The 19,018-nt window shown below is 45.5% G+C and overlaps 1 protein-coding gene across 1 annotated transcript; it reads right to left on the reverse strand.

The window, feature by feature from the left end:
• Positions 1 to 10,780: 10,780 nt before the first annotated feature.
• RPL14 (ribosomal protein L14) lies at positions 10,781 to 14,781 on the reverse strand. The gene is made up of 6 exons (XM_051610616.1): positions 14,723 to 14,781; positions 14,005 to 14,106; positions 12,771 to 12,865; positions 11,997 to 12,096; positions 11,556 to 11,609; positions 10,781 to 10,974 (listed from the first exon to the last, which is right to left on the reverse strand). The coding sequence occupies exons 1-6, from the start codon at positions 14,723 to 14,725 to the stop codon at positions 10,801 to 10,803; spliced, it is 528 nt and encodes a 175-aa protein (XP_051466576.1). The 5' UTR covers positions 14,726 to 14,781; the 3' UTR covers positions 10,781 to 10,800.
• Positions 14,782 to 19,018: the final 4,237 nt, after the last annotated feature.

Consider the following 19,018-nt stretch of genomic DNA (forward strand, 5'->3'; position numbering starts at 1 on the left):
GCCCCCTCTGCAGGACGAGGGATGGCCCCTTCTCCAAGAAACTCCCACGGAGTGTAGGCAGCAAAGGAGGCAGAGGAGGGCAGGGAGGTGGGACTGCACCAGCAAAATAAAAGCCTCCGAAGCAGTCACATCTCATACTAGGGTCTCAGGCCAGATGACCTATGACTTCCAATACCAAAGATCTCCTGAGCTTGCTCCCTCTCACCTTGCACTTAGGCAAGAGGAAAAGCAGTTTTGCCCCTTTTGCAACACTCAGAGCAGCAGCAAGGAGGGCTCCCCTGAGGTTCATGCTAGACCATATGGATAGGTCTGGTATCTGCTGGTATCACCAGACAGATCCAGCTTAGCCAAGAGCAAGTGCTTTGAAGCAGGGCAGCTGAGGCATTTCCTTCAGGGAAAAGCAGTAGCAGGGCAGAGCCCAAGAAACCCAACAGAGAGCAAAGGCAGCCATGGGCACTGGTGCATCCACAGCAGCACTTGCTTGTCCTCATAAAGAAATACCTGCTGCAGAAGGATGGAAATAAGCTGATTTTTAATTTATTTTTCCCATGGAATTATTTTTTCTTTGCTTTTCTGCCCCAGTGGACCTGCATTCCTTTCTCTCTTGGGAGCTAAAGAAAGGCAGCCGAGAGGAGACAGATTTCAAGAGCTGACAAGGAACAGAAAGTTGTTCTGCCACAAAGAAAGCAAAGTGGAAAGGTTTTCTTTCTTCCTTTCAGAAAAGTGTGAGGCTCTAATGGGTTTGAGGGACTATGAATATGACTTTCCACATATACCAAGATAATTATAAGCTTGAGTGGATTTCTAAGACCCAAACCCTACCCAGATAAATCACTGCCTATCAACCACTGATTACAAATGAGCCATTCAGAAAGCCTTCAAATTTATTTTCCCTCTACCCCACACTATCTCTTATATCTTTTGATAATGGGCCTCTTACTAAGGAATAGGCTCTGATACTTCAGCCTTCCTTTGCAGCAGCTGTGAAAGAGATGGGAAATTAAGGCCATAGGAATCAAAGCAGATAGGGAAAAGAGCTGGGCTCCTGCTCAGTGCTGTGGATCTGGGTCTGGTGCTGGGACCTAGAAGATGCTGAAAAGCAGATGAGCTGCAAAATTGAGTTTTGCATCTGGTTTTGGAGCGTGATGTGTACCACTTCCCCAGCCACAGTCCCCAAAGGGGACAAGCCCCGAGTCCCCAACACAGAGAAAATGCCAGACGTGGATGATTTATTTCAATGCATTCTGTGTGGGAACAGACTCTTGTGTCTCAGGTTTTACTCATTGTTCTCATGGAAATAAGCCCACCCAGGTCACTTAGAGAATGCACTGAATTTTCATAAATATGCTGAAGAAGCTGCACATCCTCAATCCAATAATTAAAGTAAATTAATGCTGCCAGGATGCTTTTGTCACCATTTGTGTGACTCAAGACAAAAGGCAGGGGGTCACATCCTGAAGCAAAAGAAATCCTTTAAAAAAACATTGTTTAAGATGCCAGAGAAAACAGTAACATCTGCAGATGAACTACACGTTCCCTGATCACACAGGCTTTATGCCTCCCACAAACACCTATTGTATCTTCCTTGCTATCATGATTCAAATGCAAGTCTATGGAAAAAGAGACAAAGAGTTATTAAGTCCTTCGGAGGTGATTACTCATTCCCCTAGTTTACATTTTAGATAAACGTTAGAAACTCTGGATGGCTTGCCAGACTGCAGCTTTTTAATTTTTTTGCAGGACATGATTTGTGATGATTCAAATGAGAGGGTTTTCTTTTAATTTTTTTAATTTCTCAGGACTATTTTTACAAGCTCTCTCACCTTCAGCCAGAAACAGTTCTTACCACCCATGTCCCACATCCAAGACATGTACTGCCTTATTAGAGAAGGAACTGTTTCCTTCCCTGCCCTCTCCAGAAAGGGCAGCTTCAGTGATCACTCAGCACTGCTGATGGTCCATCTGCCTCCACCAGCTTTTAGAAACAACTGAACTTCAGCCCCATGTGAAAGAAGGCAGTTGCTGACAGCCTGCCCATGTCATGGCAACCTGAGCCCACAGGAAAAGGTGGAACAGCCAGGGCAGCAGAACACAGGTGCCCCATAGGACACCAGTCCTTCTGGGTTCCCTTGGTCCATGCGGCTGGCGTTGCCACTTGAACTTCAGCACCAGGTTTATACCTGTATCTCACCCTAGACACCTCTGTCCTCTCCAGAGTCCATCCTTCCTGAGTCAGAGAGCTCCGCCCCCCTTCCTCAAAACAAACCTCATCTTTTCTCCCTCTCTCTTTCTCCTTTCAAGACACAAACCCCAGCACTCAGATGAATCAGGAGCAGTGTTTTCTTGGACTATCACCATGTAAATGAAGCAATTCAGATCTCTGTTATTTACTATTCCACTAATCTTGCACCACCTGCAAACTTTACTAGCAAATAAATGCATGTGTGTGCCTGGCCACTGTTTAAAAGTACCGGATTTTGGATTAAGAATAATTCCACCCCACGGTGTAGAAAATCTTTAGCAGTGACGTCTCATTTTAAGATCTCTTGTTGAGACAGTTTCTCATCTAGTATGTAAAGCAGCACTTCTAAATGATACCATTTTCAAAATCAGAAAGGCATATGGTGCTGCACCCATTGCCTTGGAGACACCCAAATGTACCTTGCCAGTATGAGTGCTCTGGTCTCCTCAGAAAGGCAATGAGTTGGCCTGACCACAAAACCGTGTTAGCTGACCAGAGTTAAACTCTTTGCTCCTCACTTCTTCCTGACAAAGACTTTGTTTGGCCATCCAATTGTGCTACAACATTCATCAAAAGTGACTGGGCAAGTCCACAGACACGTCTGGGAAAACTCCACAGGAAACTGTTTAGCATCACAGAAAAAAATATTCTGAACAGTTGCAAAATCACTGCTTAAATTATTTGGGCTTAGAAGAGCTAAAAATTAGTGTTGATGGTTCAGAGAGCTACTCGGCTCATTTCCTTGGGCTCTTCAGCAGTTGTCCAAGCTCATCCTACTCAGGAGGTGCTTTGGCAGAGGCAAGGAAACACAGTGGGGCTCTGCAGGGAACGACCTGGCTCCTCCTTGCCTGCTCTCTCACCTTGCAGCAGGGTCAGGGTGAACGCAGGCTCTCCTGCACCATCCACAGCTCCATGCATGGCTTTAAACTGCAGTTGGACAACCTTTAGGAAGCCTGGAAGGGAGCAGGGATGGTGCCAGCAGGAGCACAGAGCAGGCGACTGCTGCGGGTTGCTTGGGCACCGTGTGCCCTGGTTCCCCACCAAGTGTGACTGTGGCCCTCTCCTAGACCTTTTCAGGTTCAGAAAAGTCTCTTCCTACCTCTGCAACATGAACAGGCCAGATGCTGGGGGCAGCGCCAGCTCTCCTAGATCCATTGCAGATGTGCTGGTGTCCCAAGCCCCAGGACGTGACTTCATTTCCCTTGGAAAATCTCAGCCAACCTCCAGCTCTAACCTGTGGGATTGGACAGAAACAAAGAAAAAATGAACACAAGCTGATGTACAGAACATTTCACCCCTCAAAAAAAAAAAAAAAACAAAAAAAAAAAAGGAGAGAAAACAGACAAAAGCAATTTGTTTCTTTTCTTGGAAGGAGTTATTGGCCTGTGTTTGAGTTGGGTCCACAAAGACACTGTATTAGCTCTTTATATACCATTGCAGGAGGGTAAGTCCTCTGTCACCATGACAGAAGGACAAGAGAAAATGTATGCATTAATGCGTGGAGTCACCAGGCAGTATTTAATCCAACAGCTTTGAATTGTGGCTGCTGAAAATAGGGCCTGACCAACATATGGGCTCATGAATCTTTCCTGACAGCCCTGCAGTTACAGAAGCAAGCAGTGGAGCCTCCTGGTTATAAATTGGTCATGAATAAATTTGGGTTGCCAGTTAGAAAGTTTCTAATAACTAGAGGAACTAAGTTCTGGGAACTTTCAGGCAGGAGAGGGAGTGGGCTGGGAACCTCAGTCACACCCACATAGAGTGGTGTAGGAGAGGAGAGGAGGGGATCTTGAAGGCTTGGAGCATTTGTCCTGCCCATGCTCCCAGGAACTGCTTTTTATCTTCAGCCATAGCCCTGCAGCTGAGCTTCTCACAGGCTTTCAGTAGAATGATCAGAAAGGTTGGTCAGATTGTCAGGAGCTACCTTGCTCCAAGCTGTAGGCCCCCTTCCAAAGACCATAAGGACACCGAATTCCTGCCTGAACAGTGACCCAGGGCTGTGGCAGTACCTGTGACCCTAGGCACTCTCATCCCAGGGCATGGCTTTAGGGCCTTCTTCCCTCCACCATCTCAAATTCACTACAGAATAGGCAGCTGAATATAAGCCAGCAGGGTGCCCAGGTGGCCAAGAAGGCCAATGGCATCTTGGCCTGTATTAGAAATAATGTGGCAAGCAGGACCAGAGAGGTGATCATCCCTCTGTACTCAGCATTGGTGAGCCCACGCCTCGAGTACTGTGTCCAGTTTTGGTCACCTCAGTAAAAGAAGGACCTTGAGGTGCTGGAGCATGTCCAAAGAAATGCAGTGAAGCTGGTGAAGGGCTTTGAGAACAAGTCTTATGAGGAGCAGCTGAGGGAACTGGGGCTATTTAGTCTGGAGAAAAAGAGGCTGAGGGTAAACCTCATCGCTCTCTACGACTACCTGAAAGGACGTTGTAAAGAAGTAGGCACTGGTCTCTTCTCACAAGTAACTGGTGACAGGACAAGAGGAAACGGCCTCAAGCTGCACCAGGGGAGGTTTAGACTAGACATTAGGAAAAACTTTTTCTCTGAAAGGGTTGTCAGACATTGGAACAGGCTGCCCAGGGAGGTGGTTGAGTCACCAACCCTGGATGCATTTGAAAGTCATCTAGACACGGTGCTTTGGAATACGGCTAATGCTGAACTTGGTGAAGTAGGGTTAATGGCCAGACTTGATGATCTTAAAGGCTGTTTCCAATTTAAGTGATTCTATGCTAGAAGGAGTTTTTCACCATACAGATTTTAAGTCTCCCACTGGAATAATTGTCCTATGACACAACTGCCCACACTAACATTTAGTTGCAACTCTGATGGTCCTTCAAATACCAAGTCATGGCACTCTGAATGACAGCTCCTTGTAACTCACCTCCTTTCCACGGACTCCTCTGGGAAATAACATTTTCTCACCTTCACCTCCATCTTACAGCTGGTAACGATGTCACACGGTGCCATGGGGCTGCACTGTCTCAAGCACTGGTTAGTCCTCATAATAGGCAATGGATTTAAAACACTAAATAGACCAGTTTTCTACACAATAGCAGTTCATTTCTGGAATACATTACTATAGGATTGTGGAGGGAGGTAGTGTGAGCAGACTGAACAAATTCATGGATAGCAGATCTAAAATAGATAATAAGAGGAATAGGCAAGAGTGTATCCTCCAGCCTCCCTAATCCTGCTACTGGAGATGCTGGCGAACTACAAGAGGAGGGACTAAAGTCACGCCCTCTCCAAGCACAGCATCTCCCTTCGGCAGTGTCAGAGACCCAGGCTGGGATTATATGGACCACTGGTCTGGCCCAGCAGAGCACTACTTATACTCCCAAGACGGCTGCTGGCAAAGCCTTGCACAGCTCAGTGCCAGTGAGAAAGGTTAGTGCAGCCACACCACAGTGGTCATTCCTGCCTGTCAACTGATTTATGCACATTTTTGCCTTCTAAAGACCAATCCAAAACCACCCTGGGAGAAGGAGGGACTGGGCAGAGCTAAGGGAGCCAGAGGACTATATCACTGCTTACGGAAGGGACTGTGCTCCAATTCTTATGAAGCTATGGGCTGGAGGAGCACATCAACCTCCACATCTTCTGCTCTCTATCCATGGTGCCCTGACACCTGCCACCCACCCAGGCACCTCCACTGCACCAACATCTTTCCTCCCAAGGACATGTTCAGGTGGCTGGGAGCTGAGGCACCCTGCTCACACCTGGGATGAGGACCTGCATGCATCCCCAACAGCAGCAGCTTGCCAGTCTCCCCCTGGACCTTTAAAAATGCTTCAAGCAACCAGAGCAAAAAATTATGCCACTTTCAGCTAGTCAGACTTAATTTACTTCATTATGCCGTAAACACACTGATTTTTTTCCATTATCCACAGAGACTTATGGGATGAGCTAAGACTCACATGTGCAATGCTAATGAAACAAGCAGTAGAAATAAAAGATAAATAAGCTTAAAAAACCTAAACTAACCCCCGTTAAAGCTATTCAGGGACTAAGGGAGGAAGAAGCCCACAAGCCTATTTCCCGTCCTTTCTTTAGATCAACTTTATACAGCACCTGACTGCAATAACACAGCTAGCAATGACCCCTTCTTTTGTTTGATGGCTTTTGTCAATATGAGGTTAAAAGAGTGACTCTAAAGGGTCTTGGCTGCTGAATTATTGTGAAAAAAAATATTCAGATGTTGTGCCCTCCCACTGTGTGTCCTTAGCTAAAGCTCCAGCTGATCTCAAAGATATCCTTTCATGCTACTTAAATATGAATACTATTACTTTTTCAAAGCATCTATCCACTTTATCAAAGCAGAGCTTCCTGATGAGATCCGGCCATAAAAACCTGTATGAGTGGCACAGCGTCCTGAAACATCACCAGTCCAAAGTGAATGGGTACAAGGGAAGAGTCATGATGAGCAGGTCAGGGCTTCCCTTCACAATATGCAAGGAGTGATGCTCCCAAACAATTACAGAATAAAATATCCTGGAAAACGTCCTCATATCAGGAGACCACTGGGGAAATGTCAAAAAGCGTTTCCTCTACAATAAGAACTAGGTCAACGCATCGCATGGAGGGGGAGGTGTCTGCTCTGTGCTGGTGGCAATTGAACCATTTTTAGGCTGGTGATTGACACAAAGACCTGACTGCAGGTGGAAGATTTCTCTAATTCAGATGCACATGGTGGCCTGAAAGCTTTCTGGGGGCATGGGGGAGAGTTTGCTACAAAGGCGTTACATGGAGACGGCTCGGGCTGGCTTCTGATCACTGACAAGTGAGGTGAGGACACAAGTTACCAACTCTTCATTTGTTTAAAACAAGAATATGATACAGGAGTCAGCTGCACAAACGTTTGGATGGTCTAAATTCCCACTTCAGGATACTGTAGGTTGCACAGTATCCAAGAATGAAGTCCGTTGTGAGTTCAGGGAAAAGGAGAAGGGTCTGGGTAGACAATCAGCATCCACAGGACACTGGCTGCAACAAGGCATGGACATGGACCGCAGTACTTCAGCACCAGGAGGGATGCAGTGCTTAAAAAAAGCCAATTAAACAGGTAAAAGCAGATCTTTCTGCTTCAGAGAAGGAAATTTCAGCTCAGAAGTACCGCAGCGTGACAACACTATATGCAACTTCAAGATCAAAACACTAAAACTATTTCCAAATTTAAAAAACAAAAAACTAAAAAAACAAACCATAACACAAAACCCCCCACCAAATTGCAGAAAGGAAGAATCAAAAGCTGAAGACCTGAAATCACACAGCCATCCCCATAGTTTGCTCCACTTACCACTTCTTACTTGTAAGCTGCACTCGCTCAGATGCCAATAATGTTGTGAATAGAAATTAGCACCTTTTCATCCCGATGAAAGGCAGGCAGGTGGAATTTTCAGAGACACCTTATCAACATGGGCAGGGGGAAAGGAGAGAAACATACAGGGCTGGAAACCTTTAAAGGGCACTGCAAGTGAAGCAAGACAAAATAACAGAGAGAATCCAGCTGTAAACTGGACCAGATTTGCCATGAGTCCATAGTCAACAGAAGTGATGCAGAAGCAGTTCAGAGGAGACAGTATTACCTACTATTAATATATTGGTAACTATAGGATCAAATTATTTGAAAATGTCATGGCCACCAAGCAAACCTTGACTGAAGGACTAGTCTGAATACTACTATTTAAAAAAACAGGAAGATCAGTCAATCCAGAGATTTCTCTTTCAGGTCTATTACATCTCAAAAAAAACCACAAAAGACCCGAAACACATTCAGATGCCAAACACAGCAACAGACATCCAAGAGTCAAAAGCACTTAAATACAGCCTTTTACTAAGAACAAAATGAAATATGCATCATCAGCAAACCACACAGCCGAGAACTACAGTTGGCCTGTAGGAACAGTAGATATTGCAGCTTTTTACAACAAACGATGCCCAGGGGTCCAGTCCTACTCCTGTGGCTGCCCATGTCTCCCAGACTTTGCAGCACAGAGATGAGGACTGAGTTTGCCAACTCTTGGCAGCAATTTAGGAAGCGCAGCAATTATCTGCTGATCTCAGGAGTAAACTGGGATAGGATACATTCCCCCCTCTGCCCCCAGTAGGGTCCCTACATGTTCTGCGTGAAAAAAAACTGAGAAAATAAACACCAGGGTTTCACTTTAAGCTTTTTCTGAACAGCAGATCCTATTTCTTCACACTCAGCTTCACAAAGTAAAGAAGTATATTCTTAGTCCAGCAAAGTACATCTTAGCGACAAAGGCAAAATAAAGAGTTGGAAAAGCACGTCGGTTGCTCTCAAATGTTTGTGCCACCCCCTTTGTTTGGCGCTGTCCCCATCAAGGAAAGGCAGCTCAGCAGCCTAGCCTGGGTCGAGCCTTAGGAACAACCTCGCGAAGAGCTCATGTTGCCATCGTGTGGCAACCTGCAGACGCAAAGCTGCACCTCCGTACTTTTCTGTGTCCCCGGACCTTTAAAACAAGGGCAAACCAGCACAGCTGGCACGACACTCGTGGATTGAAAGGGAGGTGGACTACCAACAACACACAGCTGCAGAAGGCTTCAGAGAGGCTTCAAGAGCTGGTAAAAGGAGCTCCAAACGCTGCTCACGTGGAACACGCTGTCAGATGCTCCCTACTGAAAACAAAGGGTATTTTCACAGGAGCACTTGATGTCAGACATGCCACTACAGAACTGACTTTTCTTTTAAGGCACATGAGGCTCTCCAGTGCCAACAGTGCCTGTATCTTAGTGTCCCTGTCCCCCAGCACATCCCTTTCCACGGTGCAGGGACTGGGGCAAACACCAGCAGAAGTCGGCAGCCCTCCCTCCAGGCATGTCGTAAGGAGTCTGTTCAGCAAAGCGGCTGAGCAGCTGTCAGGCTACAGCTCACTTTGTATCCCCAAAACCTCCCAGATAAGCTCAGTAGCTGCCGAGGGTACATGGGTAGGAAAGAAAACACTGGACCAATTGCTGCCGTCACAGACAAAGTTATACCTTGGAAGCAAATACTTTACAAATGAGCAAATGTAGAAAAAGCATTTGTGAGGTCATTAGGATTGAAGGCACGTCTATTTTCTTTACAAGCACCTTTTTCCCTGACTTACATAATTCATCTTAACAGTAGCACATAAAAAACAGAAAAGAACCCTGAAGAACAACTGTCACCTTAAAGGACTTCCAGGTTGATGTATCTTTCAAGTTACTTTCAAGTTAGAAACAGAGTAGGTGGATTTAATCCCTTTAAAATCCAATTTAAAATCCAGATCTCCCTGTACTTGCAACATGGATTTTAATCCAAATTTGCATAATTTCTGATTTTTTTTTCCCCCAAGTTACATTCATTTGTATCAACCACATGCTTTAACTCAATTTCCATGGGCATATAAACAGCTGAAAACACTAGTTTTAAGTGTCTGAACATTCAGATGCCAAATTCTAGCTGAAATAAGCACCACTAGCCATGTAACTACTTTAAAGCACATGCTTATCAGTGCATTGAACAATGTACTTCAATATATACTTGACAATAACTTTAAAGGTCTTATAACCTTCATTTAAAAATATACCTGTTCTCCCTCCTCCATTTTGACTAAAAATAATTCACTTTTCAATTACAAGAGATCTCAGACTTCCACAATTTCTTCATTCAATATGAAGAAAAAAAAAAAACCCTTCCAACAAACTACACTGCAGAAAACACAGAAAAAGCTGGATGCTGACATTCAGATGCATGTAAACATATTATATGGGAAAGACTAAACTGAGGACTTCAGTTTCAGACAGATCAAACAACTTTTAGGCCATGTCCCCTTTTACTTAATGGTTTTGATCAGAAAGTGAGAATTATATGCTGCATAGGTTAAGGAACTTGTCAAAGTCTTGACAAACTGTTAACTTTAAAAATTCTGAAAAGCAAACAAAGTCAAACATTCCCATCTTGTTAGTAAGTCACTCGTTACTGTAACTGCACTTGCAGAACAACAGTGGTGTTAAGACATTGGAAATATTCCAGGTCACTACTTAAAAGAATACAGGAAGTTTTTTAGAGAATATGCAGTAATTTAAAGCTTTTGCACAGCCATGTTAGTTTTTCAAACTCTGACATACTTTTCTAACCAGAATACATACTTTCAGTTTGTGCCATAAGTTACACAGAAAAGTGGTGCAATCAAGTCTTTCTCATCTTTCACAGCCAAGACTGCTCAAGTAATTTTGCTCATTCCCAACCACTTAAATAGCAGACTATTTTTAAAAAAGTCAGGATCCTCCCTACTTGAAATAACTGGGTGTGCAGATACTTCAGCTGGCATTGGGTACAGAGTACCCAGCACAGTCTGTACAGTCAACCTCACAGAACATGACAAGAACACTTCTGCGTGTTGCAGGGAAACGCTACAACCCAACACTGGGACATTAATAAATGAGACAGACAACAATTCTTGGTTAGAAGCAAAAATGAACTTATGTTTACAATTTAAATCAGATGTTTAACCATTTGTTAAAGAATCAGAACAAGGACACGAAGTCATACATGACCAGAAGTTCTTTTTATTTCTGTGCCTTCTGTGCCTTCGGCGCCTTCTCCGACTTTGGCGCCTTCTCTCGCTTCTCTGACTTCGGCTTCTCTGACTTCTCCGGCTTCTCTGACTTCTCCGGCTTCTTGCCTTTCTTGGAAGCCAACTTCTGGAGCTTCTTCATTTCATGCTTGATAATCCTGTTTCTCTGTATAAAAGGAAAATGTTTACCATTCATCAGAACGAAACCAGCAACTGCTCAAATATTACGCCTTAACTTCAATTCCAAGCTTTCAGATTCCGCCCTTTTTGATAATCACCCTTTGCTAAACTACTGTGTTTATACTACACAGTCAAAAGACTTACCATGCACTACATTTGAAGTGCCAAATTCCACCTAAAACTGTTCTGATCTACCAAGTGGACCATCACCATTCTGGCTGGTAATGCCGTACTTCACGTATAATGACTTTTCGCTATAGAATGAAACACTAACAGCAACCCACCAAGAGCATCTGGGTTCATCAGCAGGGAATTCCTTCCTCAGCTGTAACTTGGGAGGACTGACCCACAGCTCGTGTGTGTCAGTCTGACCCACTACTGAAAAGGAAGTGGCAGCCAAAGCAGCATGAAAAATTCAAGGCATTCACACACTTTGTGTCACTTCATAACCCAAGCAAGCTACAAAAGTAAGGCTACTAACAACTCTATGTGATCTGAAAGTGAAAGCTACAAGCATTAATCACGCACACCCCCCAAAAAAAACCACCAAAACTCTTAAACACTTACCATTCTCTTTGCTTTCATAACCTTGTAGCGATCGAAGTCAGTCATTTTGGCTTTCTGTTTGAAAAGAATAAATTATGAAGCTCTGGTAAATACATACGCAAGCAGGAAAACTCAGTATTTCAAAGCATTCCACAATACGTGAACAAGTAATTCTGGTCATCTCCAAACTAGGTTTAGCTGCACATCTGGAACTAGTTCACTATATAATGCCTTTGCTGGGAAGCGATGGTGCAGGGAAAAGGTAGTTATAGAGATGACTGCACAAAATTATGCTGTTAAAACATATATAGTAAGTTGAAGCTGATCGAAAGTAACTTTTAAAAATCTATGCCCTTTCTTTCTTTAATCTGCAATTGAAAACACCCAGTTTATTAGATTTCACCTCATTTTAGTAGGCAGAAGCAGTACAACGTGTATTATTTATCCAGTGAAAAACTGCACCTTTTCCCGGGCTTCAATCTTCTTTGCCCATCTTGTTGCTGCCCATTTTTCATTGATATTTTCCTTCTCCCAGGCAAGTCGCACACACTTCTGACGAGCACTGCGTTAGAAGAGTCACCAAAATACAGTCACAGTCTTTACAAAAAAAGGTTCTCTCTGATGCTGGCCCACTGGATTCCAAACAAGGGATTATTATCTTTCTACATTACTTCACGCACTTACATAAAGTCAATGCCACAAACATCTGTGGCCAAATTAACATTTTCCTTGCAAATGGTTTCCTAGGACAGAACAATGGGTGACCCAGAAGACATACTCACATGCTATTCCTAGCACTGCTTCAGAATCAGAAAGGCAGTAACTTTTGTTTCTAAATTACCAAAACTCATATACTAAGCTAAAGAGAACAGAGTGAGTTCAGCCTCCTACAATTCCAGTGCAGTTCTGCACGCAGAGCAGATATTTAATGTCTGAAGGAGACCTAATCAGTAGCAAAAGGCTGCACGGAATGTACTGCAACTGCTTCCCCCACACCATCCACCCCACAACTCTCTTCAAGTTGCCTCAGCCAGTGTATTACCAGCCAGTAATGGTAATGAAAACTTCAATGTATTCAACTATGTTAACAGGGTCAGCCAAGCTTTTACTGGGCACACATGCTCATTCACTGACTTAATGTTGTATGAACTTTATATTCAGCAAGCATCAGATCACAAAGTCACCAAGTAGAAGCCTGTTTTCACACAGGTAAAACAAAACCTGCCAACAACTCACCTGTGTGGGAACTTGAGGACAAAGTCAGTCAGCTGCATGCACTTGAAGGGCATTGCCTGCCTTCTGACACCGCTGCAGGGGCCATCAACCAGTGCCTGAAAAAAAGAAAACAATGTGAGCACTTTGTGGCAGTTTTCCCATCACTATTTCATAGAATCATAGAACTATTCATGTTGGAAAGGACCCTTGGGATCACTGAGTCCAACTATCATCCCTACTCTACAAAGTTCTCCCCCAAACCATATCCACCACCAACACATCCAAAGGACCCTTAAACACATCCAGGGACAGTGACTCAACCACCTCCCTGGGCAGCCTATTCCAGTATCTAACCACTCTTTCTGTGAAAAAAAAATTTCCTGATGTCCAGTCTAAACCTGCCCTGTTGCAGCTTGAAGCCATTCCCTCTTGTTCTGTCACTAATTACCTGTGAAAAGAGACCAGCACCGACCTCTCTACAGTGACCTTTCAGGTAGATGTAGAGACTGATGAGGTCTCCACTCAGCCTCCTCTTCCTCAAACTAAACATTCCCAGCTCCTTCAAGAGTTCTTCATAAGATTTATTCTCTAGGCCCTTCACCAGCTTTGTTGCCCTCCTCTGTACTCACTCCAGCACCTCGATATCTCTCTTGACTTGAGGTGCCCAAAACTGGACACAACACTCCATACTTGCATATTTGATTTAGCCAGCAGCTTCCTAACAATGAACAGTATATTGACAACAGTGGTCCAAAATTGAAATAAAACATTATGCAGACATAACCTGAGACTGTTAAGTCACGTGCAAACAACCTAAGCTTTACAGAAAGAATTTTAAAGTCTCACCATTGTCCTTGGGGGAAAAAAACAAATAACTAAAAAGCATGCAGAACTAAGATGATACACTGCATCTTTTTCAGGAATACTACACAAAAACAGTCCCCTAGCCCAAACATTTCTTTAAACATACATTAATGCCATTCTGTTTGTAAATTTTAGACTCCAACTGACATCACTTGTCCACTTCTGCTCCTAGGCAACACAGCAGGGGGGAATATATCACTTGCCAGCAAAGAAAAGCTTGCTACTGGAAGTTTAAAATGCAACAGCTGTCAATCTTTTTGTCAATTGCTTATTTCTTAAAAAAAAAATATCTATGAACAAAAGAATTTCCTTTAAAATCGATGCACTCTCAGCAGACCAGCTTCTCCTGAGGCAGGAAGGAGAAAACCAAGGCACAGCACTCGCAGCTTACCCTGTTTTGGTCAATAACATCCACAATGGCCACCAGCTTGCCAGCGTGGGGCCCGAAGGAGATGAAGGCAACTCTGCCGATCTCGACGAAGCGTTTGAAGACCTGGGAGCAGCGAGCAGTGACAGGAATGAGGCGAAAATACACCCGAGGCCGTGGCCAGCTTCAAGTCCCTCCCCGCACCCCTCGCACCAGGGGGAAGAGCCCGCAGGAGGGCCCTGAAACCCTCCTCCCCAGCCCCGGCCCCGCGCGGATGTGGCGGGCGGGTCGAGGAAGAGGCGCTGGGGAGAAGCACCGAGCCCCGGGGGCCGCCGAGGGCCGCCAGCAGCCACGCCGGCCCCGGCCCTGCCCCGCAGCACGGCCCTGGCACCGCAACACGGCCCTGACCCCGCAACACGGCCCTGACCCCGCAACACGGCCCTGACCCCGCAACACGGCCCTGGCCCCGCAACACGGCCCTGGCCCCGCAACAAGGCCCTGGCCCCCAAACCGGCCCGGCCCGACCCCTCCGCGCCCGCCCCGCTGCCGCACGCGGGGCCCGGCCGGCCCAGCACGGGCGAGGCGACCGCGGCTGTCCCCCTGCCGCCCGCCTCCCGGCGGCGCCGCGGCCGGGCCGGGCGCAGGCAGGCAGGCAGGGGCAGGGGCGGCGGGACGGGACGCGGGGAGCCCCGCAGGCCGCCCCCCGGGACGGGACGCGCCGGCCCGGCCCGGCCGCACGCACCATGATGGCCGCGGCCGCCGAGCAGAAAGGGAGGGGCCGCCCCGGCGGCGGCCGGAAGCCGCCCGCCAGATGCAGCGCGCATGCGCGGAGGCGGGGCGCTGCCGGCGCTGTGCGCATGCGCTGCGCTCCTCCCCCCGCCCCCCGCCGCTGGGGGTGCAGCGGTGCGCATGCGCAGTGGCGGGCGGAGGGGCGGCCATGGCGGAGGGTCTGTCCTTCCTTCTGGGGGCGGTGGGGGGAAACACCCCGCTCCCAGCCCTCCCGAGAGTCTTCCTTGCTGGCACGAAGGACAGCAAGTGAAAAGAAAAAAAAAGGCACTGGAGCAGTTTTAGACGGTGCGGACGTGTCGTGTAGGGGCTGAGGGGTCGTGAAGGTGGCAGCGAGGCCTCGGCTCCCTCGGGCGCTGCTGGAGGCCCCGGCCGGAGCGGCGTTACAGAACAGCATCGTGCTGCGGTTTGCAGCAGCGATACGTTGATACTTCTGTTAAACCAGTTATTTTTAAACACGGTCGAGGCCAAGTCAGTGGAAGGTGCTGGCTTCCGGATTCTTCCATCTTGCAGGGATCTGCAAAACCAGTGCTTTCGACTTTCCCCATTTACGCTAACATTACTCTCCAGTACTACTTAAATCTTGGTGTTTTTTTAGTGACCCTTGCATGGTTCATAGCAGACGTGCTCAAACATCAGCAGTGACTGCGCTGGTGGCTCCCTGAACATCAGAGGGCAACACCTGCTCTGCATGACTTGCCTGCCTGCCTTTCTGCAGCTGGTAAGATGATAAACAACTGGAAGAGGCACCCAGACGTGGGCTGTGCAGTAACATCAAACACTGAAAACAATTCAAGGCTTAAAGCTCAAAAACGTTTCCTCCCGTGAATACTCTTCTGAAAACGTACACTAGGCCTGCACAAGTGTTGCTGAGCACGTAAGTAGGCAACTGCCTTCCTCTTATTACACAAGAAAACCCCACTCTTAAGTATAGGCGAGCCCTTTTTGTGACAGTCTGCATTGCCATCTAAGTGAACATACATTGTTCCTGAAATAATCATTCAATTTAAAAATTGAATAAAAATCTCCCTAAATTGGGGTATGATTGACTGTCATACTCAGTGTTGTTTACTTCTCTGCCCTCCTAACTGATCTTATCAATGCTGAATTACAGTACAAGTTACTGCTTTCTTCTGCCAAGTCTGCTTTAGAAGTTATCACTTCCCCACCCACCCCCCCCAATCCCCCCCCCCCCGGAATTGTCCATATCCATTTCATTTCTCTCTTCTTTCTACTGATGGATTTATTTCCTGCTGCTTCACCACATACAGGGTTTTTTCATGTTGCATAATCCCATCCCTACTCCAAATGTTTGACAGTTCTTTTTCTAAAATACCTGTATCTCAACCTACTGTCTTTGATAACTGGGAATTGCTGCTTCTCTTTGGGATATAAGCTTTCAGTTTGACATTATACTGGTGACACTTCAAGAAGCCCTAGAAAGTGTCAGTGTCCCCGACTGAAATGCCAACAGTGTTTAAAAGTTGTTTATGTGTGCTGTGTATATATTAAAAAAAAACCCAACAAACATAACAGAGAGTGGCTTGATTTTAACCACTAGAGTTTCCTTGCTAAGAACACAGATTCTGGAGATAAGCAGCAATTGTCTGTTCCAGAATCTCACAGGATCAGTTTCACACCATGCAAAGTTCCATCCACCAGGAAGGCATTTCAGAGATTTCCTGTCCCTCTGGTAAGAATAAACTATTACCAGGATGAAAACAATGTATTGGGAAAGAAAGGAAACAAGGAAACACATGGAAACACACACACAGAAACAGATACTTAGCTTTTCACAACTTGATTTTATTAATCTTCATAAGCAGGCAGTAAGGAGTATAGAAAGATAAATAACCTAGTTTGTACACATTCCCAAATGCTGTTCTCTTCACTGGCCCTCCCAGAGATCTGTTCAGTTCTAGGTGACAGGATAGCCAGCTGATGACAGTACACCAGTTGACCTGGTTGTGACTCACACTTGGAAGAGGATCTGGATAGGGTTACTGAAACAATCACCATCCCCACAGCCTCCCCTCCAGAAGTACCCACTACAGCCAAGGGAAGTCAAGCTGAATGCATGTCCAAGCAGTGTTTTTTTTACTGTGACACTGAGCCACAGCCATGGTGCTGCCTTGGAAGTAGCTAAGGCTGTGCCTGGCTGGCAGTCCAGGAGTTTCAGCTCTCCCAGATGAAACTGACAGGAGACACAAGACTACGCAGGTGGGTATCCTGGTGATAATGGAGGGATATTATACACACAGGGAGAAGAGGGAACTACTGAAAAAAGATAATGGAAGGTGATTCATGGAGGGAAGGCATCTTTGAACAGATACTGGCTCTATCCAAGTACATCTGGAAGTATAAATTACTTTCAGTCACATGTTCTTTAGCTGCCATCTCTACAGAGACCAACCTCTAAGCATGTTCCATTTGTGCAAAAAAGTCTGAATGGCCCTGCCATTCACAAACAACAACTAAATATTCCAGAAGACCGTTTTCCACAGAAATTTGGCAACTGAAGGAAACACTTTTAATGCTCTCATCCAACTGCCCTTTTTTTTTTTTTTTACCCTTAACTGCAGTTCCAGCTCCATCACACAAAAGATAAAGCTTTTATCTTACCTATGTAATGTCCATGCATTCTGAAGTAAATTTTAAGTTTTCTGAGATGTAACTTGAGTGCCACATAAAACTTGATCATCTTGTAATACCTTCTGCCTTATTTTAAGTACTGCTACTCCAGTACAACTGAAAGGATGTAGCAGTTGACCAACAAAAGGGACTGAGCCCTCACTGCTCATCCTCTTGAAAAAATCACTAACTTTTTTTTTTTCCATTTAAAAATATAATTCCTTTCAAATTATCTATCAGCTGTGAAAAACAAAACAAAACAGAAGCCCAACCGCAATGAAACCTGAAAGTAAGAAGGTGGTATACAAACAAAAGGCAGAAGTTGAAAACACTATTCACGGGTAAGGATACTGCCCATGGCTCTCCTAGCTCACAACCTAATTGGGGAATAGGTGAAAAGTTGGGATGTAAAACACATTATGTGCCATTGGAATCCAACATGGTGCGGCTCCATGCGCCAAGGAGGACTGCCGTGGCACTGTGCACCCGGGAGGACTGACCAGCACCTGCCAACCTGCAGAGAGCTGGTCATGTAAAGTGGTCCCGTTCCAGCTCCCAGTGCTGCTGAAGGAACCCTGAGGCCAGGACACTGGAAAGGCTGAACAAGGCACTACTGCCATGACTGCAACTCCAGCCATGTGTTCCCAAACCCGCTACAGAAAGGGTGTTCTGCTGGCCTGCAGGCTGGCTCCTATTCCTCTCGGCCTTGGATGAAGGGCTTAACATGTTAGTGCTTCAGAAGGTTCTAGGTCTGAGACTTGACACAGACAGTTGAAATAATACGCACATAACAAGTCAGTACTGACTGTGACTGTCTGAGATCAACCAGACTTGGGGAATACAGCTCAGTGTTTCAGTATGAGAACTTACAAAAAGTATTTACGTGAAAGACTGAGAAAAGGACACTGAAAACTCTAGTGGCTTCTGGAGGTGACTGTGACACATTTAAATTTAGGCTCAGTTACTAAATCGTCAAAGCGTTTTGTTCCACCTTCAAAGCACATCTATAGCACAGAAGAGGCATTCTGAGATTGATCTCCATGGTACTGAAACACATAGCTCAGTTTCAAAATAGACTTCAATGTCCAGAGGTGTTGGCAGTTTATTATACCTTTATGTGTAACCTTTCAGTTCCTGTCATTGCCCAGTACTTGTTCCAGTTCAAGAAATTAGATTTTGGGGGGGCTTTTAACATTGGCACTGCACACAAGAACAGCTAACATGTTCCTGCCTCCCACAAATCCTACCAACTTGTTTCATTTTAAGTGAAACAACCATCACCAGGATCAAATCCATCACCACTTCAGTTCACCAGTGAGCACAGAGTTAATGAAAAAATATAATAATACGTACCTGACAGGAAAAGGCTATTAAATCCTTACCAAGTAAAGTGACTGTCTGCATTTTCTCTGCTCCATGCTGGACAAGCTAGTTTTACAGAAAGAGCTGTAAAAATATTTCAAAAGCCCTCCACCATAACTTAGATTCGTTTGTGTCTCATCTCTTTTTATGCTTCTGGTCCTGAAGTTTTTTTGCCTGTCTTTAATCTGCCCTCCATCTTTCAAAAATAAACTCCTACTTAACAGTACTGCAACATTTTTTGTTTGGTCTTCAGTGAAGT

The sequence above is a fragment of the Apus apus genome, chromosome 2, assembly GCF_020740795.1.
Source record: "Apus apus isolate bApuApu2 chromosome 2, bApuApu2.pri.cur, whole genome shotgun sequence".
Classification (NCBI taxonomy): domain Eukaryota; kingdom Metazoa; phylum Chordata; class Aves; order Apodiformes; family Apodidae; genus Apus; species Apus apus.